Genomic DNA, 23,568 nt, shown 5'->3' with positions numbered 1-23,568 from the left:
TAGCTATGGGCAAATTACCTACTGTTCCAGAGCCTCGGTTTCTCCATCTGTAAAGTAAGGAAAATAACACTTGTATGATCTCATTGGGCTGTTGCGAGGAAAATGTCCTGTAAACCTTAATGTGCTATATAAATGACAAGTAAGATTATTATTGAAGGGTTGGCTTTACATCTAAAGAAAAAAGAAAACATTTTCATGGAAAAATCAACCTGCCTTTCTCTCTTTAACATTTAGAAGATTTTTACTCTTTCCCTTTGTAGTTTAAAAGAAACAAAAATATGTTACAGGCAAAATTGGTGCCAGAATTCAGATGCCAAAGATTTTAGCTTGTTAATAATCTTGTTCCAAATTATTAAAAATATGAACCTTAAGTAGAGTGTGAAAAGAGTGTCATTAATGTGGTAACAGCCTATAAGGGACTAGCTAAGCCCCAGATTTGTGTCTAAGAACCCAGACCTCAAAAAAAGGGACCAAAACCAGCCTTCCAAAAGGAATATGAAAGCAAACCTCAGAGGCAAAAGAAGTACCCCAAAGGAGAAGAAGACTACAGCTTGCAGTAATCTGTAAATGATTGCTGGCAAAGTCTAGAGGCTTCAGGCTTGATCTGTGTTTGTTCCAAGAGAAAGCCAAGGAGGACGGTGTTAATAAAGAGAGATTTAACAGAGAGCTGTGCTTGGAATAAAGTGGGCTACAAGAAGGTCAAATTTGATCAGTTGGAGCAGATTACAGGGGCTTTAAAAAAAAAAGGTAGTGGTGAAGAAATGGAGCTGGGAGTAATATAACACAAGATTGATTTTGGGGGTGGAGAGAAGCGGGGACAAGTGCTTATCAGCTTGAGAAGTAGGAAGGGCAGTCCTGGGTTTGTTGTCATTCCAGCCTGAGCAGAGCCCTCCCTCCCTTGTTGGCTGCTTTCTTCTTCCCCACCCCCCACCCTCACTCCCCCCCTGTTGTGGTTTGTCTTCTCTGCTGGCTTTTGACAATGGTTTCCATAATCTCTGACTTGGATCCACTAAAAGACTGGAAAGTTTTAAGGTAGGCCTGTTTTTCTTCCTCTACTACAGTTGTTTGGGTTTAAGCTCCTACTCCCCATCATTCCTTCTCCATCCGCTCCCCAAAATTAAGAGACACTTGGGGTGTATAAATGCAATGTGAGCTCTGAAAGGGGCAGAAGAGAGAGTTCTTGTAATTACATGCGGAAAACCTTTAAGCAGATGTGGGAAGAGGCTGAGAGAGAATTTGATATAGCTGTAGTGTTAAGCATTTTTTATAAGATCCTGCACTGTTGATGTGATCGTAACAGGAGTTGATCCTGAGGGATTCATTCTTAGGGCTCTGTTGTATTTCCTGGGAGGGGGACGGGCGGGCGGGGCGACAGGATGGGACTAGGAGGCAGAAAATGTTCGAGGAGTGAATGGAAGACAGACAGCTTTTCAGTAAAGGATTTCTGAGCATTCTTCTTTAAAGAAAGAGACTGGAGAAGCAGGCAGGTCTTCCCTCCTCCCACCCCCACTCCCTCCCTCTCTCCACCCTAACCCAGTTTGGTTTTAAAAACTTTTATAATGTCAAAATTGAGCTGGAAACTCTGCTCAGTAGGCATAAGTGATTTGAAATCTTCCACTCAATGTTAGTGAAAAATAGACTCCAACCATTATATCTTAAAGATGGGGAAACTGAGAGCCAGAGAGGTTGGTACACAAAAGTGCTCTATGTGACAAATAACTGCACCTTTCTCACCTGCCCCTGGAATGTCAGCTGGTTCCTTTGGAAAAATTCACACTAAATGAACTTTACCTCCATACTGCCTTTCATCTCCTGTGAATAACTTCCTTAGTGATTTTAATAAACAAACATCAACACTCTGAGAGGTTTAAACCTGAAAGGATACAGTGCCTCCTTTCCCCATTTTCCTAATGAAGAACATGGATCTAATGGAAAGGGGCCAAAACCCAGATAAGGAGACACATGTATTAAAGACTTTCTTTCTTGCCAAGATCTGACATATCTACTATATTTTCAAATAGAGTGTGGGGTGAAAGGACCGGGACACTGAAATTGTAACATAAGAACATTTAACCGTGTCTCACAGAATCCCCAGTTTCAAGGGTCAGTAGAAAACATCTAGTCTAACTCCCTACAGTTTTTTTCAGGTTTCTTACCCTGATATTCAGCATTAAAGAAAAAAAACACATATTAAAATTAAAGTGACAGCTCTTTCCTAACTGCCTATGAGATAGCTGTCAAAGTAAACTATGTCCCTGTTTCCTTTCCTTTGTTGGGGAGTGGGGAAGGTTAAACCATTTTAGAAGATATTTTTTGGGAGGGTTTGGTTTCCTTGTCCTCTGAAGTTGAACTTCTCTGAAAAGTTTTTGAGGTTCTAAGATTCTAAAGGGGGGTCACTGATTAATACATTATCCATGTTTCATATAGTATTGCAAGATCAGAGCGAGTCTGACTATAGCTTTTAAGTTCTCTGTGGCTAGGATAACAGCTGAAAAATGTAGAACTCTGAAGATTTTGTATTTCACGATCCCAGGTCTTACCCCAATGACAATATCCCTAAATAGCCCCAGGTGGCTCCGTAGGATAAACTGGGTTTGTTTTATGGAAAGTAGCCAGAGATTTTCCATGTTAAGCTGGAAAGACCAGAGGAAGAATGAATTCCTTGCCTTTTTTTGTTGCAAAACACTCTGCCCTCTTCTTGACATGGTCAAGATAAAGGTAGAATTTTGGAATCATGTGAAATCATTCTTAAAATATTAGAAGGAGGTACAGTGGGCTGAATTTCTGTCAGTTATGGGTTATAAATTTCTGTGGTCTGGAAGAGTCATTAGTTTTCTTTTAATTTGTGCTTATTAATTCAAAAAGTCAAGAGGTACCATGGTATAGTAGACAGATGTCTAGCCTTGGAGTCAGGAAGACCAGGGTTCAGGTCCTACCTCTAAATCATATTAGCTGTACAGCCATGGGTAGATCACTTGACTTCTAAGTGCCCTCAAACAACTCTCTGACTTAACTGTAAGGAGGTGAAAAGGGATGAATTTCAATTATGGGCTTTTAAATTTCTGAGTTCCAGAAGAGTCATTCATTTTCATTTAATTTATTTCCATTAATTCAGCAAGCAGCATGGCAGTAGTGAGTGGTACAGTGGAAAGGAGGCTAACTGTGGTCAGAGAACTTGGGTTTGAAACCCAGCTCTGTCACATACCACCGTATGACATTGGTCAACTTACTTAATGTTCTGGTCCCCAGTTTCCTCATTTTTAAAATGGGGGGGAGAGGAGGAAGAGTTGGACTAGGACTCAGAGAAGGAGAACCTACAGCCTCAAGGCCGCAGGTTCCCCATCTCTGGGCTAGGTGATTTCTAAAATCCCTTCCAATTTTAAATTTATGATCTTATAAGCTACATAAGTTGCAGATGTGCATTAGTGGGTAGAATTTACAAACTAGGAGTTGTCTACATCAATGAAATCACAGATCCAGACTAAATTTTAAAATATCCATTGTGTGTAATAATATCACACTCACATAACACTTTATGGTTTCTAAAGTGTTTTCCCTAAAAATATATGAGGTAAGTTGTACAAGGATTATCATACCCATTTTATAGGTAAGGAAATTGAATCTTAGAGAAATTAAGTCATTTGTCCATAAACATACAACCAGTAAGGGCTAAAGACACAACTCAAACCTACATCTTTTGATTCCAAATGCCTCTCTGTACTATGTTAAACCTGATAGGGGATCTAAGGATGGTTCTTGTTCTCAAATAGTTGAGTCTTACAGAGAAGACACATATCATAAACTACAAGGCAATGTCTAATAAGTGCCATATGGGAGATAAGCAAACTGGTATAGACATTCAGAGAAGGGAGAGATCACGATAATAATATAAGGAAAACAATACTACTGTATTTGCCCAGGTTAATACACAAGAATTCTATTAGGACATGCTGTTGGTAAAATATTTTTAAATGAGGACTAACATAGAAGATCTTCCTGTGTTTGATCCAAGACTGTAAACTGGGATTCTGCCAACTATATCTCTTTTCAACATGGTAGCATGCAAGAGCTTTGCGTGACATGGCTGCTGAATTTGATCAAGTCACAAGTAATTATTTTAAATCAATCTATTGAAAAATGAGAAAGAAAATGAGACTGTCTTGGGTCATAAACTACTCATGAGTTATATCCCCCCAGTATGAGCTGGCAGTGACCCCATTAATGGTCTCAGCTTTGATTCTCACATCTGTAAAATGGAACACGTCGGGCTAGGTATGGTAACATTGTGTGTGTTTCAGTGAGAATGTCTCACACACATCTTGGAACAACATTACAACTGCAGCAAAAGGCTAGAGCGCAACAGACCCTTTCTTCCAATAATGGAGTAGAGTTGAGAGACAAAACTGTCTTGTCTGTGACATGTGGTTTTTGACGTGGGAGACATGAACTAACCAAATATAGGAGAGAGAGAATGATTGCTTGCAAGTATGTTGAAAGCAATCCGTGGACCATAGTGGACCTATAACAGAAGCTGAAGATATGTTTGTAGTGCTTATGACCAAGGTCACAAAGGAGAGCATGACAGAACAGAAAGCCCATCATAGAATCACAGAATCATGGGATTTTTCCATTAAAAGGTACTTCTAGTACATCTTTATTCTATAGATGAAGCAACTGGTGCCATTAAGTGGCTCACCCCCAATATAATAACTAGCTGTGTCAAAGATGGAACCAGAATTCAATTTTTTTTTTTTGGTTAGGGAATGGGGTTAAATGACTTGCCAGGGTCACACAGCTAGTAAGTGTCAAGTGTCTAAGGCTGGATTTGAACTCGGGTCCTCCTGACTCCAAGGCCAGTACTCTATCCACCACGTCACCTAGCTGCCCCCAGAACTCAAATTTCATGGCTCCCAGTTTAGGGCTCCTTCTACTAAACCACATTACATTAACCATTGGATAGATCTTCATTAGGGCATTGTGCTTAATTTCTATATCCTCAACTTATAAATTAAATATCAAGATGGTAAAGAAGAGAGAAACAAAAAGGAGCTTGAGAAGGTAAAATGATTTGGAATATTAGCCTACTTAAATGACAACTATTCTAAATAAGGGGTCAGTGTTTTCACTAACTAATAGTTTTTACTAACCTGGTGGTAGTATAGTATGCTGTTCAATAAATGTGATATCATCAAAAGGAAGATGGATGTCCAACCAGGCACAATAGTCATATAAAGCACAAGATTAATATGGTAAGTTCTAAAATATAATTAATGCATAGGGTATAAATACATAGGCTATTAGGATGCCCACTTGGGAGACATATTTCACAGCTCTTCCTTCCTTTGCCTATGAAGGACATACTTGAGATAAGTAAGATTTTAATATACTCTCCGAGAATATGATAGACACTCATGGTTCTGGTGTAGTCCTGCTTAAAACATTTCTCCCAGTCCAATGATTTGGTGGAAGGAAAAATAATCACGAGGCAAAAAGTGGCTACAGAGTTGGGTGGGAATGAAAGATGCTTTTAATCTTCTATGGTCAAGTGGGTCTCTTAAACTGACTTCAGCATTTTTTTAAAAAAAGTGAGCCCTGTGATGTTTCAAAAGTTAGAGATTTTATATCTTGTGACTGAGAGCTTAGTCTCACACAAATGAAAGTTTCTTGAAGAACATTTCAAAGTTTACCACATCTCTTAAATGTTTAGACTAGTTAGTCTTAAAGCTATACTTCTGTCTGTGTATTGGTGTATGTATGTATGTATGTATGTATGTATGTATGTATGTATGTAACTTACATTAATTAAATAATTCATGTCAAACAGGGAAAAAAGACCAGACCCTGATGTTTTAAATCACTAGTTAGCTTCATTTTATTCATTGCTTTCTCCAGTCTTTTTTGTATATATTTCCCTTTCACATGCCTTATAAATCTCCCAAGATGCATTCCAAATTGAAGAAGGAAAATATTCTGTGTAATTTTGAATGAATGCCACATGCAGATATTCTTTGCTTTGAGTTATGCAATACCTTGAAGATGCACACGTGTGTGTGTGTGTGTGCATGTATGTGTGTGTGGTGGGGTAGGGAAAAGAGGAGAAGATGAGAAGGCTCTATTTGTTTATTAGTGTGGTTAGTCAGAAAACTAGAATTCTAGAACTTTCAGGCTCTCAGTGCCTTTCAGAATATGAGTCATTCACCCTTGCTCATTACTTCTACACCTACCCAAGATAGGAAGTACACAAAAATCCTTTTCCCCATCACCCACTCCCCTACTAGGATCTTGTTAAGAAGCATTATCAAGTATTTTAATTATTTGCAGGGTGGGAGAATTGCTTTATATATAAAGAAATATTAATAATTTGCATGATGAATTGGGTTGTGTATGAATTATATGCATACGTATCCATAATATGATACATTTAAAGGAAGATGGTAGGACCTTATAAGCTATATTTATCACATTAAAACAATGAGAAACAATGGCAGGAAAAGCAAATATATGGAAAGTTTGGTGAGAGATCCAGAGAGCATTAAGGATGAAACTTGGAGAAAAACAACGGACAAAAATTGGAAAAGATCTGTCATTATTTCTTTAATACACTTTTTCCTCCATCAAAGAGATTAGAGTAATCATATTTGGATCCTAACAACATCATCCCTGATACTGACCAGGGGAAGACCAGACTCAAGCTGATGCCTTACTGGTTCAGATTTGATGCTAGAATTAAATGAGGCATTCCACTCATTGGGCCATTCTACAGTTTTTAAAAAAGGGGGTTTCCTTAGTCATAGCATCCAATAAGGATGCTCCAGCACTTAGCTTGAGTAGATGTGCCCAAACCCCCATTTCCATATAGAAACATGGGAGGGCAGGATATAGTGACTTGCATGGTCTTGGCAATCTGCCAAGTCTGAAAGACCCCTGACTCCATGTGGTAGTCTTTTTAACACTCTTCTATGACCAGAAATCCATATCAGTGCCACCAAAAGCTATTAGAAAGTTGAGTCAAGGGAGACACAGATTAAGCATTTGATATCCTTGGCCAATCAACTCCAGAGGATAGCTTTGTTACTTTTCAGGGAAAAACTAACCTAACTCGTATTGGAGGGGTGGGAGAGCCCTGGTATATAATAGTCCTATCACTTTTGTATGTTGAATTCTCTAATGTTATAATTTGAATTATGCTTTTATAAGTATTCTTTCTGCATTTTCCTATCCTCCCTTTTTATATGTGATCATAATCTCCTTAAATAGGAAGCGTGTCTATTTTTTTAATTTAATCTTATGCCAAGAAAATCACAGTAATTCATAAATGAAAAGAACCTCAAAGTCCATCCAATCCAACTTGTATCTTACCAGTAGTTCCCTCTACAATGCCCCCCAATAAGTGGTTACTGGCTGTGTAACCCTGACCACTTAACTTCTGTTTGCCTTAGTTTCCTCAGCTATAAGATGGGGATTGTGAGAATAGAATGAGATGATTTTTAAAAGCACTTTTAGCGCAGTGCCTGGCACATAATAGGTGCTATAGAAATGCTTATTTCCTCCCCTACTCCTTTTCCTTCATCTAGCCCCTCATTAAAGACTTCTAGTGAGGAAGAATCCATTACCTCTAATTGTTAGGAACATTTTCCCTTATATCTTCCTCTCTAGTAACTTTCTCCCATTGATCCCAGTTCTGCCCAATGAGGCGATGAAGAAATAGACTAAGAAGCTTCCCCATGACCATCTTTCTAGTAATTGAAGAGAGGCATCACATCCCCACTAACTTTTCTCTTTTCCAGATTAAACACCTCTATTTCCTTTAACTGATTTTTATATGATATGCTCTTGAGATCCTTCGCTCATCCTGGTTGGCCTCCTCTGGATGCTCTAATGTCGTTCCGAAAACACAGTGCCAAGAACTGAACACAGCACTCCAGATATGGTCTGATCAAGGCAGTGTAAAGCAATGTACTTTGGACATGATGCTTTTTATAATGCAGCTTAAGAATGAATCAGTATCAGATTCCTGCTAAGATCCCAACAGCAAACAACACCATGTACGTGGGGGAGAGTATGTCACAGACTTTTCAAAGGGTGTTCTGTACCCACTGTTCTTCCTGTACTATCTTAGAAAATATGCCTTTCTCTTTTTTAAAATAGTATTTTATTTTTTCCAATTACATATGAAGACAATTTTCAACGTTCATCTTTCATGAGATTCCGAGTTCCAAAGAAAATATTCCTTTCTAAAAGCTTTTTTTAAAAAATGTATATTATGTTTTGGGGCTTATGTATCTTATTATTGATTTTTTTTTCAATTGATATACTCCAAACTCCCTTGATCATTTTCAGATGATCTGATACCTAGCCACATCAAAGCCATCTTGTACTTTTGAGGTTCATCATTCTTAGCCCACATGTAAGACTTTGTATTGATCTTTCTTAAAATTCTCTCTAAATAGGTCCAGTCACCATTTTCATTTTTTTGAGATCTTTTGGTGTCTGGCTCTGACATCCAGGATATTAGCTATCCCTCCCAACCTTATGTCTTCTGCAAATTTTATAATATCATCTCTTTGCTCAATCAAGTTGCTGATAAAAATGTCTAAAAGCACAAAGCCAAGGTCATACCCATGAGGCACTCCATGGGGGATCTCCCTCCAAACTGACATCAAGCTGTTAATGACTGGTCTTTGGCCTGGTCATTCAACCAGTCAAATCCATTTAACTGTACTATTGCCTAAATTACAGCTTTCTAGCTTATCCATGAAGATAGCAACAGAGACTTTTCAACATTTCACTAAACTCTTGCTAAATTATGTCTACTATGGTCTCTTGTTCTGTTAGTCTAGTAACTTAATATAAGAAATAAGATTAGTGTAATCTGACCTGTGCTTTCAAAAAGTTTCAGTGATGCCTTTTGCTTTAAATCACCATCATTTCCAGATATGGACCTCCTTCCAAGCAACCTTCACTAATAACACAGGGTTGGAGCAAGGGATGAGAGCAGGAATATGGAATGTTACAGAAAATCCACCAGCACACAGATTATGTCCTGTGAAAGAACTGGAGAGCAGTTAAGGGAGCAAGATTGGCCCTTGCCAACAAGGCTGGTATCATTTCTATTGCATTGATCAGTTCTTCCTTGTTGGGGAGAACCAGGTCCAGGATAAAAGTCCACCCCTTCCTGCATACTTCTTGCCCTTTTTGGAGAATAAAATTGTCACTATGGCAAACCAGAAATCCAATAGTAACTCTGCCTTTGAGAGGAGATCATCAGATGTCCACATAATTGAAGCCCCCTATTACTACCATGTCAGGCTAAATGACAATGAAAGAAATATTGGCCTTGTCAAGAAGTCACCATCTACTGTGATAGGCTCTTCTTTTTTTCCATTTTGCTTCTTCTGTACCTCTATGGGAAGGGTTTTGTACTTATTATTTAATTTCAAGTGTTCCCTTTTACACTTCCTTCTCTATCACATGCTTCTATCCTTTAACCCCTGCCATAAACTCATGATTCCTCTCTGCCTCTTCAGATCTTTTTTTCAGGTTGTATTTTTTTTTTAATCTTGAGACACTTTTTTTTTCCTTTAAAGGAACACTTCATTCTCTCTGATAATCTGGAGTTACGGAGAAGATGTTCCTAGAACCCCTTGACCTCCTCTTCTAGAAAAAAGACCATCCTGCATGTTAAGCACAGATAGTTCTTGTGTAACAGTTGTGTTAGAAAGACAAACATTGTACATTCTATGCTAGTCAGTACAAAATTTCCCTTGTCAGCCATACTTGTTGAAAGTGAGGTATTTGGTTTTTAGCTCTTTGTTGTTCTTGTTGGTAACCTTTCTTGTGGGTCAACTTTGGTAGTTGCCTTGTACATACCAAGGGAACCCAACAAGTATACCACACTAACCAATGTCATAGTCAGTCACAGTATCCGAAGTAGTTTAATTCCTTCTAAGTCCCATGTAGCCTAGGGCATTATTAGATCAGAACACATAATTTTAGAGATATAAGGGCAGCTAAAGAGATGGATGGAAGGATGGATGGATAGATAAAACATTTATTAAGATCTTATTATGTGCTAATCACAGTGCTAAGTGCTGGGGATACAAATAGAAGCAAAGAAAGACAACCTAGACCCTTATGGAGCTTATATTATAAGGGGGAGATAACATTTGAAAGGGAGCTGTGCAGGCAGAAGGTAGAAAAACTCTGAGAATCAGAAGTAGAGCCAAGAGAAACATAAGCATGGATGGCCTGGGATCTTCTTAAAATAGTGGTATCAGGCAAAGCTTCACTGATCAAAAGAGACACAGGGGCAGAGGCATCTTCAGGGTAAAAGGACTGTTGGTGCAGACTTAGAAAGACCGGGGAATCAAAGAGTGAAGCCAAGAGAGAAGTGATGCTTTGCGGTCCTGGAGTTCAAGTTTCTCATTTTATAGATGAGGAAACCAAAGTCCAGCTGAAGGCTATAACATGCCCAGGTAGTTTCTGTGGTTCCTGAATGCACTAGGCTCTCCCTTTGTTGTGACTGTCAGTGTTTCATTGCTCAGGGCATAAGTTAAGCATCTTCATAGAACTCTATCAACATATGGAACATTATTTAACACATCCTTTCTCCAACGTGCTAAAATTGCCCTTTAGTGAGGGGACTGAAAGAGTTATTGTTCTGGTAATAGAACTTATCTTTAATATACGCTGCAAAGAAGTCCTAAGATAGGAATTGAATAAAGTAGAATTTGTTCTCTGAAAATAAAAATAAAAATAAAATAAAAAATACATATAGTATATATATATATATATATGTATGTGTGTGTGTGTATGTGTGTGTGTGTGTGTGTGTGTGTGTATATATATATATATATATATATACATATATGTTTCTCCTGAGTGAGAAGTGACTCTGTATTGTCTGTCATAGCCCACCTCTCTTCCAATACCATTCTGTCCTTCAAGTCTCCTTCATACCTTCCTGCTTTGTTTTCCTTTCAAGAAGCAGGAGAAACACACACGCATACACACATACACACATACACACACACACACACACACACACAAACCAGAGGATGAGAAAGGATCTCATAGAAGATGACACTTTTGTTGAACCTTAAAGACTAACATACAGTCATGAGGAAGGAGAGAATTCCAGAGATAGGGGATAGCTTATATAATGACAAGGAGGCAAAAAGTTGAACCTTAGGTACAGGGAAGAGTAAAGAGAGCATTTTTTTTTTAATGCAAGGAACATAGGGTGGGGAGTGATACAATATGTAAGCAGTACTTTTTGCCTCTAATGCTTTGTCTTCCAGTGTTAAGCTTCCATAGATTCTATAAATTCAGAAAGAAGTTGTCATTATTTTAGGGTCAAAAAACTCTACCTCTATGGCCATGCCTTTATAATTTGTATTAATCCCAGACCTCTTATGAGAACACTTTCCCATGAAAAGCCTACCCCAGAATTATACCATCACCTAAGAGTGTGGTGCTAGAAACTTCTGCTTAATACTTATGCCTACAAACTTGTTTACAAACATGGAAAAAATTATAGTCTACTGGTTCTTTGAGCTATCCACCACTACAAATTCGAGGTTATACTGTGCCATCTTCACTAGACATTTTAATGTAAAATGTTACTCCATGAGATGGATCCAACTGCAGTTAGTTGCATGGTATACCAGGCTGGCCTGTGTCTTGAATTACATGTGAAGGAATGCCAATAGAGTCAGTGAGTCAATCAACAAACATTTGTTAAGTATTTACTATGGGCCAGGCACAATGCCTGACCTAAAGATTCTGATACAGGCAAAAAGACTGATAGCTCCTGCACTGAAGGAATTTACATTCTAATGGGGAAGATACATAAAAGGAAGCTGAAAAAAGGTGTGGTGGGGGAGTAGTGTATGAGAAAGGAGCTAGCTGCCCTAGAAGGTTGACTGAAATCTAGAGAGGTACTGTCTGGTGGGAAATGAAGGGATGATTGGCCTAGGCACCCTCCTTAAATGAGGTTAATAGAAAATATCAATAAAAAATCAGTAAACAAATAGCCAGAGTAATTCAGGCTATTCACTAGCAGCCAATTACTTATCTGTCCATATTAAATGCCTATTCATTAGGAAATTGCATTGTTACATCAGAAGGTGGTCATCTTGGCCACAGTACACATAACGCATCTAGGACTGTAAATGTCTCCCCCCCTCAATTCTCTCTCTCCATCCTACACCCTGAGGCCAAAGTAACTTTCCTTCATTTCTGATCTGACCAAGTAACTTCTCTATTCAGTCAATTCCAGTGGACACCTATTGCCTCTAGGAAAAATATGTACTCTGTTTAGCTTTTAAATCCCTGCACAGCCTGGCCCCAACCTATAATTCCAGACTTTCCAGTGCATTACTCTTCCTCCTGGTCTCTGTGATCCGGTCAAACTGACCTCCTCTCTAGTCCTCCCACGTGACACATCATATCTCATCTCTCCTCTCCATATCTTTGCACTGGCTCTCCCATATGCCTGGAATGCACTCTCTCCTTTCCTCATGGAGTCCCTCTTCCTTTAAGTTAAAGTACAAACACCATCTTCTGCAGGAATTCTTTCCTACTCCCCCCCCCCAAACGCTAGCATCCCTCCCAATATAGTCTTTATTTCATTACTTTGTACGTATTTTATTACCTTTACATTTATGCTAGCTATGTTTTTATAGGCAGTTGTTGTCTATACTATTAGAATCTAAGCTCGTTATGACAAGCAATTCTTTCATTCTTTGTACTCAGATTCCCAAAGCCTAGTACAGTATGTGGCACAGAGTAGGCACTTAATAAATATATATTTATTAATTAATGAGAATATTGGCTAGAAGGTATCATTGAGTATCCTGTAACTGATTCTGATTCTTAAAAGTCCATGAAGAAAGATAGCTCGTGCCTGGATATTCAGCAAAACCTGTCAAAGTTGCCTAATCTCTTTTGGGAAATGAGCAAGGAGTCATATTAATTTTGTAAGACCATCAGGAGAATTACAAAATTTTAGAATTGAGGGGACTTCATAAATCAAGTAGTCTAATACTCCAATCATTGGGCATGAATTCCATCTACAGTATCCATGAAAAATGGCCTTCATGTTGACTTCTTCAAAAGATAGGAAATTTTCCTCCTCAAGTGGAGGATAATTGCATTTTGGGGCAGTTCTAATTCAGCTCAATTCAACAAATCTTTATTAATTGACTATTATGTGCAACCATGCCAACCTTCAAGGGACTTAAATTCTCCTGGGGCCACGCCACATCATTCAAGCGTTCTTTTGAGTTCTGTCAAAATTGGATTCTGTGTAACTTTCACCCATTGGTTTTGGTTATGCCAACTGAGACCACATAATGTCAGTCTAACTTCTCTTCCACATATTTCAAATCCTGGGTATTTTAGAAATCAGAAATAGTTTCTCCCTTCTCCCTACTTCTCCCCCGCTAAACTTCTCTTATCCAAGCTAAATACTGCCAGTTCCTTTAGCCAATCCCTATATGGCATGGTTTCTATTTCTTTTATCATAGTGATCAGCTTCTTCTGGAACTCTCAGGGCCTGAGAATTTACCCACCTTATCTCCAGAAATCCAGAACATATAATTCAGGTTTCCCCTGCCATTACTCCCCTTGTAGTCCACGGTTCTTTCCTTGAGGTCCTGAGCCTTGGAGTTATGCTCCTTCTGGTTACTGCACCCTACCATTCACACCTTACTTATAAGATGGGCAGTGGCCTTTGATCTCCCCCACCCCCAATATATGTCTTTGGGGACACAGATACTTGTTAAACTCTAGTCAAACCACTCACCCAAAGCCACCTCACTCATCAACTTAGTTGGTATTCCCCTGGCATTACCTCCTAGCAATCCTGATTTTTTTTGAACCCTAGTTTTGGACTTTGTCAAAAACTTTTTCAGCATCTATTGCTGTGATTATGTGGTTTCTGTTATTTTTAGTAATATTATGTATTATGTTTATAACTTTCTTTTTTGCCATCTCCTTCTAGACTAAAGGCTAAAGTCTTTTTTGACTTTATAATTCTACAGGGCTGTGGACCTATAGAATTCTACAGGTCTACCTTTGTACTCCTTAGAGTACAAGTAATGTATCCTGGATTCTGTTCTGTCTGCATCTACTCTTTGCACATTTTTATGATGAGTCAGTCTTTGCTTAGGATTATGGAATTGGATCAAGGTGAATCCGTGCCACTCCCACTATCAGGGGCCTATCTTATATAAGATCTAGAGGGCAAATAAGGGTTCTTTGTAGTCTCCATGTTGATCAGCTATGAAGTCATGCCTCCCAGGTTGACATGACAACAGGAGGACTTCTAAAATCTATCTCCTCTAGGGACATCTGGTATTGATTTTCTGGCTATAATTCCTCAAGAGTCACTAAAGTCACAAATCGAGAGAGGCATATTTCTTCTCTGGCCACAACAGCTGTTGAAGCAGAGCCAATGGGATTTCTACATCCCCTGGAATAATGATTAGAGTCAGGCTTGCAAAAGGGCTCCTACCCGCTTTTTTCTGGTTAAAACATTCTATTAGGCAAGGGGGGCAGGGTGTTATGTAGCAGGGGTCCCTGTTGTGCAATGTTAGTGCTCTTCCCGCCTGCCCCTTAGCATTCTACTCATTGTACACTTTGGAGATATTTAAAGTGCCTTGGCTATTTTTTAACAGTTTTATTTTTTAAAAAAAGTCATTTGAAGGAACACACCTCCTTTGCCCACTCACTAACAGTCATCTCCACAAGAAACACTCCCACAAAATATCTCACTCCTAAATCCAGGCATTTTCATTGGCTCCATGGCTCCATGCCTGGAACTCTCTCCCTCACTGTCTCCTCCACTTGGCTTCTCTCACTTCCTTCAGATCTCAGCTACAGATTTACTTCTGTAAGAAACCCTTCCAAGTCCCCCTTAATGCTAACACCTTCCCTCTGAGATTACTTCCAGGTTATTCTGTGTCCATATTGGTTTTATATTGTCTGATATTCTTGCCTCCATTAGACTATTCCTTGGGGGCTCAGATTCCTTTTGTCTGTCTCTGTAACCCCAGTACTTGGTACAGTGTCTGGCACGTAAAAAGTGCTTATTAATGACTCCTCAATTCTCTTCATCATCATCCTGACTCTCTCTGTGGTCTTGGCAATTGAAAGTATTTTTGCTTCAATTTATTTTATTAGACATAGTTTGGCCAAAATAGAGAAGTATTCTGTGGGAGGAAGAGTAAAGAAGACAATGTCACAAATCTCTTCTTTTTATTTTATTTTTAATTTATGGAATAAAATAAGCACTTATATAATATAGTACAATGAAAAGATGATTGTATATGAAACTGCAAATGTGTCATGTACAATTTGCTATTCCTTTCAAATATACAACCAAATTATCATGTACATTTCTTTTTTTCTTTCCTCTACCCCCACCTCCAGTCCTGGAGACAGCTACCATTACACACATGCGCACATGCACGTATACACGCACGCACACATATACATATGCAGACACACACACACATATCTATATCTATATAAAGATATAGATATATATGTAAAATTATTCTATACATCTGTTTATCAGTTCTTTCTCTGGATGCAGATAGTGTCTTTGTTCATATGTCCTTTAGAGTTAATTTGAGTATTTATAATAGATAAAATAACTTTTTTGCCCAAAGTCATTCTAAAACAATATTGCTATCACTATATACATTGTACTCTTGGTTCTGCTCATTTCACTCTTCATTATTTCGTGCAAATCTTTCCATGTTTTTGTCTAAAATCATTGATCATTTCTTATAGCACAGTAATGTTCCAACACAATCACATACCACAGCTCTTGTTTTCTAGCACTGTCACTCATTTCTTGTGAGTATTTAATGATCTAGCCTCCCTGCCTCTGTTTGCTTTTCTTCTTCTCTAATATGGGCAAAGTGTTCCTTGTGGAAATGACTATCAGTGAGTGGGCAAAGGAGGTGTGTTTCTTCAAATAACAGTCTTTTTTAATTTATGGCTCAACTAAACACTATAGTATGGTATGCTTTTGAAACCTGCTTTTAAGTTTTGTCTGCAATCAGGCAGAACACTCTGGAGGATAAATCTGCATTGAGCTTTAATTCCCTAGTTAATTTTATTTTTCTTATCCACAAAATTGGCTCTCTTGTCTTTGGCTTTTTCTCTGCGGGTCATCATTCCCCAGAATAAGCATAATCACTGACAAACCCAACCAGTCCATTTGTTAGATGGGGATCAGAGCTAAATATTTTGCATAGAAACTTCAAACACGCTGAAATAGAAAGAGAGAAAGTGAGATGATTTGGAGTCCTTGACATGATATTTCATAGTTTGAGTTTTCTTCCTTCTAAATTGGCTTAAATCTGCTTTGATCATCTTCTCTGTTTGGCATACATTGTTTTTACTTTCTAAAAACAGCAGATATTTTTTAACTGGTAGAAACTCCATTCTTCCACATAGAGCTTCCATTTCCATTGAACCATGAAATTGTGTTTGCTTTGAATTTTGATCTGCAAACCATATAATAAAACTTTAAAATGCATCTTGAGGCAGTAAGATTCAGCTTTCACCATTCTAATCCAATAAGGCTCTTATTAATGAGAGTTTTAGACAAGTGGTAAGTTAAAATAAGCTTAACCCTGAAAGGTTGCTGAAGATTTGTCATGTCATAAAGGACTCTTTTGACTTTCCTTTCTATTTCTGATCAAAATAATTCAAAAAAAATGAGGGGAACCACTATTCTGGATCTCATTCTCACTAACGCAGAGAAACTGACTGCTGGAATGGAAAAATGATAGAAACTCTGAGGGGGAAGTGATCATTCCATTTTAGAATTTGAGATAGAGAAGGAGAATAAAGCATAAAGTCATAACCTGATATTCCCCTAGATTTAGGAAGGGCGATTTAGGGTACATTCAGGGTCTAGGAGAAGGTGGATGGTAGCCCTGGAATATTCTGACTAGCTCCTGTTGCTTCTGGAGAAGATGAAAATTAGGAAGAATTGGATAGTTATTTCCAAGTACTTTAAAGACAGCCATGTGGAAGAGGGATTAGAGTCATTCTACCTGATCCCAGGAGGCTGAACTGGTAGAAGTTGTAGAGGAACAGATTCAGGCTTAGTTTTAAGGAAAAACTTCACAACAATTACAACGATATCAAAGTAGAATGTTTGCTTAAAAAAAAGTAGAGGTCTTCAAACAAGGAGTTCATTGCTACCTATTGGGTTTGTTGTAGGCAGGATTTTTGTTTAGGTGCAGGGCTAGACTAAATGTTTTTTGAGGTCCCTTCCAGCTCTGAGATTCTATGAAGTCATCAGAGGAAATAGGATCCCCTTTTGTATTACAGGATGATTTCATGAGTTACCTCTCTATTTATGTCTATAGATAAAACCTCTTTTCAAGAAGAATTTGCTGAAAAGCTAAGCTTACCTGATTGCAGCAATCAAAATGTTTCCAGTATAGGGCATGTATTTTGCCACTGCAGGGTTTAATTATGACATTTTATATTTCCCTTTTCCTATAATTATTTTTCTCTCCTCATGCACTTGCTGAATAGCCAAGAAGCTGCCTGGAGGGGGGAAAAATGAATAAGTGGAAAATTAAATGTCCAGTTAACTAGAGACATGTTTTTATGGAGATATGGAAAATAAGTCATATCTTGAAGATACAGTCCATTCTAGTGAGAAACCTTGGATGAGCAAACTTGGTATTATTCATGCTAATCATATGGTACTAATTTGTAGCCTTTCTTTTCCATTAAACTCTCCACAGGTGACTATATACTACAATTTGGTTTAGTATATTTCAGATGCAGGTAATCTTAAAGTTAAGTAGATACTCAAAAATACATTGTCTAACCACAGGAAATATTAAGTTTTCCAGAGGAAAATGTCTAGAGTAATAGGAATAAAATATGTATATGCATGTTACAGTGTCCCTTTTTACACAGGGCACTGGAATATGGGAGGACAGAGTCCTGTGCTACACAAGATGAAGTTAATAGCCTCATAATTTGTTAGTTTCATAGAAAGAGTATTGGATTTGGAGTCAAAGGATCTGAGTTCAAAATCTGGTTCAGGTACCATGTGTGTTCTCGGGTAAGTTAATTAACCTCTCTGGACCTCAATTTATTCATTTATTAAATGAAAGGTTGGATTAGATGACTTCTATGTTTATATTAGTTGACCCTCCTATATTTAAATCTGTGATCTTCTGACACTGTTGTCACAGTTCAGAAAAATTCCAGAAGTACCAAAGAGGTAACTTCCTTCAGACTAGTATTTCTCTATTTCTAAACATCATAGGTCCACATTGACATGATCATGAGAATCTCTAGGTAATTAGTATTTTACATAGATCGTAGTTGGAAGGAAGGGGAATAGAACATTGGTCCATAGTTGATTCATTTAGTAATACCAAACTAAGGCCCTGCCAACCACTTTAACTGTTTCTACGTCCTACCCCAATTACTGTTTTATTTGAGTCTATTCTCTAAAATTATTGTGGGGTATAGAATTGAAATTATTCAGACAACAACTATTCAAAAATTATGTTTAGAAATTGGGAAATAAATTATTTGACCTTATTAACCTCTCTCTCTCTCTCTCTGTCTCTCTCTGTCTCTGTCTCTCTCTGTCTCTGTCTCTGTCTCTCTCTCTCTCTCTCTCTGTCTCTCTCTGTCTCTCTCTGTCTCTGTCTCTCTTCTCTCTCTCTCTCTCTCTCTCTCTCTCTCTCTCTCTCTCTCTCTCTCTCTCTGAATACTCTGGTTTTGTCTCTTTCGTTGATTGATCATCCTGTCACACCTACTAAGTGTAAACTTCTGAAGTGGTCTGCCATTTCATTCTCCAGCTCATTTTACAGATGAGAAAACTGAGACAAATGGAGTTAAGTGATTTATTCAAGGTCACACAGCTAGGAAGTGTCCAAGGCTGGATTTGAACATAGGAAGACGAATCTTCCTGACTCCAGGCCCAGCACTCTATCCACAGTGCCACCTAGCTACCCACTTATGTGATATATACCCATTATCTAGAGAGTGAGAGCAGAAAGACTTTGTTTTCCTTTCAAGTGGCCTTTAAAAAGTGTCTATATTTTGTCCGCTTGGGATTCTACATGTTAACTCAGATTCAAAAAGGGAGAAAAAAACTTCCAAATAAACTTCCCCTTAACACAGAGAAAAGGCCTTATTTAATGATAGATAGATAGATAGACAGAAAGACATATATACACATATACCCACACATACATACACATATATGTCTATGTGCTTATACATTACATATCAAAAGCAATGTTGATTCATTTACATTTCTGAGAGTGAAGGATATAACTTGCAGTTATAAAATTCTGAAAAGAAAAATCATACTCCTATAAAAAAAAAACAAGAAAGAAGTAAGGAATTACAGAAAGCAGGCATTGTAGAAAACATTTCAGAAGTTACAGGGTTTTTGGCCCTGCTGTGCCATGCTTTTCTTTATTCATATTTGATCATTTCTTATATCACAATAATATCCCATTATATTCATGTGCTACAACTCATTTAGCCTTTACCTAACCAGTGGGAATCTGCTTTGTTTCTTGTTCTTTACAATCACGAATAGTGTTGATATAAATATTTTGGTGTTCATGAGATTGGTCATTGTACTGCTGGCAATAGAAATGTTAGATCAATGGATATGGTTATTGTAGTCACTCCCATTTTATAATTCCAAATTGCCTTCCGGAGCTTCACCAGCAAGATGTTAAATGTTCCCATCTTTCCATAATCCCTCCGACATTATTTCCATCTTTTTCATCTGTGCACATTACTTGAGTATGTGGTGAAACTGCAGTTATTTTGATTTGTATTTCTCTTATTATTAGTAAAAATTTGGGAAATTCTTTCATATCCATAGTTTTCAATTCTTTTGAGAGCTGTTGCTCATATCTTTTTAACAAATATCTGTTGGAGAATGGCTTTTGGCCTTAATATATTTCTGTTAGCTGCCTATATGTCTTAGATATCAGTCTCTTATCAGAGATATTTGAAACAAAGATTTTTCCCACTTGACCACTTCCCTTATTCTATTTTATTAATTTTGCTCATACAAAAGTGTTACTATTTTTTGTAATTGAAATTATTTATTTCATCTGTTGTAATCCTCTGTATCCCTTGTTTGCTTAACAATTCACCACCAAGAAATAGAGATGTATTTTCACTGTCCTATTTCTGTTCTCTTTTTCTCTAACCAACGACAGTAAATTGCTAAGCTTAAATCATGGTAAAGTACTTTTGGTCCTATATTTGGGGAGAGTAAAGAGGAGTATGATCTGTGGGGTTGCTGTGGAAATCTTGTGGCTCTGTAGTGGTTCTGTAGCAGGCCCCTATTAATTATGTGGCAACCCTGTGTGAAATGTTGGGGTGAGCAGGTAGTGAGAGAGAAGGGGAAAACCATTCCTTCCAGAGTGCCAATTTCATTCCCTGTCACTCAAAATCCCACAGCCCTACGAGCTAATTCTCATATGATTAGATGATATTTGACCAGGAGGTAACTTAGAAATAATTTTACAAATGAGGAAATGAGCTCACATCTCTGAAGGGCTGGCATGTGCAAGAGGAATTTTATTGTTTTGTTTTGGCCGCAGAGGTGAGAATTAGTTGAGTGGAAGTTGCAAAGTGGTTGGGGTGTGGGTGAGGGCCTGCAAATTTAGGTTTGATACCGAGAAAAGCTTCCAAACAATTAGAGCTATCCCAAAGAAGAAAGGGGTGCTTCTGTAGACGATGGGCTCCCCATCAGTAAAGATCTTCAGGCACAAGCTGCATGGCTATTTTCTACAGTCTCTAGTAGAGACTCCTTTTGGGTGAGAGTTGGATTGTAATGCCAGTAGGATCCCTTCCAACTCTAAAATTCTGATTCTGGGAATTAGAAAGAGCTAAAGCAATGAGTCCATGACCATACATGTAGTAATCAATCAATCAATCAATTAATAAACTTTTATTAAGTGCCTACTATGTGCCAGGTGCTGTGCTGAGCACTAGAGCTACAAAACAGGCAAAAGACAGTCTCTTGCCTCAAAGAGCTCACGGTATTAAATAACAGAGATGGAGTAAGTTAAATAAGTGAGATTAACCAAAATGTATTTTATTGTTGTAAAAAATTAAAACATTAGAAATGAGTAAGGGGCAGGATAATTCACTCGTGTTCTAGTAATGTAAGGTCTTGGGCAACAGTGACCAGAACTTTTATCATGTGTCCAAACTCTGCAGAGTTCCTAGTATATATTCTCTGCCTTAATATCATTAAAGATTATAAAAATGATAGAGATAAAAATTGTTTTTAATTTTGAAGATATCAAGACATTTGAAATCTAGATCCTAACATAAATTTCTTATAATTTTGTTACCAACATTTATCATTTCTGTGCAATAATTTTTCCAAGCATCTGTATCAGTCAAAACAGGGATAGGGAAAGTTCATGCAGTAATAGTAACTTATAACTATATAGTATTTTATGGTTCACAACATTTCCTTAAAACAGCCTTGTGAGATAACTAAAGCAGGTATTAGCCCTATTTAACTAATGAGGAAGCCCAAACTAAGAAATTAAGAGCCTTGTTCAGGGTAATAAAGCCAGTAAGTGTCTCGTGAAATGCTACAGTATTTTGGCTTTCTTCTTTTTTAAAAAGAAAATTATTAATTTATTTTGATTTATCAATAATCACTTCCATATGCTTTTGAGTTTAAAATTTTTCTCCCCCCTTCCTCCCCACCACCCTCCCTAAGACGGCACCCAATCTGATATAGGCTGTACATTAACATTCCTATTAAACATATTTTCACATTAGTGGTGTTGTAAGTAAAAATTAAAACCAATAGGAGAATCCACCAGAAAAAGGAAACAAAACTCAACAGAAGAGGAAAAAAAATAGCAATTCAACTTTCATAGTTATTTCTTTGGATGTAGATAGCATTTTCCATCACAAAGCCTCTGGACATGTCTTAGATCCTTGCATTGCTGGGAAGGGTTAAGTTTACCAATATTAGTCATCACACAACGTGGCTGTTATTATGTACAACGTTCTCTTGGTTCTGCTCATTTCGCTCAGCATCAGACCATTCAAGTCTTTCCAGGTTTTTCTGAAGTCAGCCTGTTCATCATTTCTCATAGCACAATGGTATTCCATTACATTCATATACCACAACTTCCTCAGCCATTCCCCAATTGATGGGCATTCTGTCAATTTCCAATTCTTTGCCACCACAAAAAGAGCTGCTATGAATATTTTTATACATGTGGGTCCTTTTCCCAATTGTATTTGGCTTTCTTCTGCCAGATTAATGAAAGCTTAGTCAGAGGAACCAGAAAGTTTGCCAATTAAGGTATCTTTCTATTGTATGGTTCTGCCAAATAGGTAAGTATCTGGACTATACGACAGTTGGGTGCTATATAAGTCCTCCTCTTCTTAAATCATTCCCAGCACCCACCCCTCAATAGAAAGAAGTTTTAGCTCTGCATAGTTCTGTATTAGGTAGAAGTTTGAAATGATAATGCTTTGTCCCAGTAATGTGATATCAGAGTAGGCTGTTTTGATAATCTTATAAAGACTATCAAAAGAAAACTGGCCTGTAGATTGATAGATGTGATTCTGATCCTATGCTGATATCACTCTTTTCTTGAACAAATTACTTAATCTTTGCCTCAGTATTTCTAGCCATAAGTAGATATATATTAGGAGTAAACATTTGTTTACAGCATGTTTTGAAGTATGGAATGCTAGATGGACTAAAAAGGTGATATGTAAATAATGGTTAATGAATAACATGCTAGGGTACTAATGTATCCTCAAGATTTAGATTTACTATATTTAATTATACTGAAAATGACTCAGAATTCTATTGGGCCATATTTTTCAGGATAATAATATGTGTTCAGTGAGAAAAAGCTAAACTTTAATTTTAAGAGCCCTGGGGCAAATAATGTGTTTTTAAGAGGCTAGCCATCTGTACTTCTTGCATGTGTATATGATTTAGAGATCTTACTAGTCATGTCTTTTTAGGTTTTATGCCTATTCTTTTTAAATATGTAAAATTTTAGTTAAAAAAACTCTATAATCTGTAGATTTAATTATATACCAATCAAATTGGGGGAAATCATATTGAATAAAATTATTTAGCTTATTTCCTTATTATAAACTCATTTTATTTTTCAGCTCAATTGGATGTCAGCTAACCAGCCCTGATAACATACTCAGTATTGATGTTATAGCAAAGTTATTTATAAAAGAAAATGCCTGTTCTATTGCTAGGAGTTTAATCAGTGAGGCAGCACTGGATATAGTTAAATCAGGTGTGGAACTGTACAGATTATATATTTCAGTAGAGCAATAGAAGCTGGGTAGCTTTCAAGATCATAAGATCATTTCAGGAGGCAAACGCCCACTAAAGCTACCAAGCCTGATTCTTTTTGCCCCATAAATTATCATCATCAAAAACAATTTATGAAGTATTCACTGATGCATAAAGCTGTACATGGAGAAGGGGAGAGAATGGGAAGAAAGGAGGAAGGGAGGGGGAAG

At 37.5% G+C, this 23,568-nt stretch overlaps 1 protein-coding gene across 4 annotated transcripts in view; it reads left to right on the top strand.

Moving 5' to 3' along the window:
- CELF2 (CUGBP Elav-like family member 2) overlaps nt 1-23,568 on the top strand; it is a 1,000,575-nt gene that overhangs the window by 373,983 nt on the left and 603,024 nt on the right. For 2 of the 4 annotated variants that reach the window (XM_078154841.1, XM_078154831.1), the window contains exon 1: nt 940-1,032. The exons of the other annotated variants lie outside the window; for them this stretch is intronic. In XM_078154841.1, the coding sequence (XP_078010967.1) occupies nt 980-1,032 (53 nt within the window). In that variant the 5' untranslated portion in view covers nt 940-979. Of the gene's footprint in view, nt 1-939; nt 1,033-23,568 lie in introns of those variants that run through there. 4 annotated transcript variants of the gene reach the window in all.

This window comes from Phascolarctos cinereus, unplaced genomic scaffold (assembly GCF_003287225.1).
Source record: "Phascolarctos cinereus isolate Bilbo 61053 unplaced genomic scaffold, phaCin_HiC Scaffold_1;HRSCAF=81, whole genome shotgun sequence".
Classification (NCBI taxonomy): Eukaryota; Metazoa; Chordata; class Mammalia; order Diprotodontia; family Phascolarctidae; genus Phascolarctos; species Phascolarctos cinereus.
This window is presented reverse-complemented; position numbering and strand designations above follow the sequence as displayed.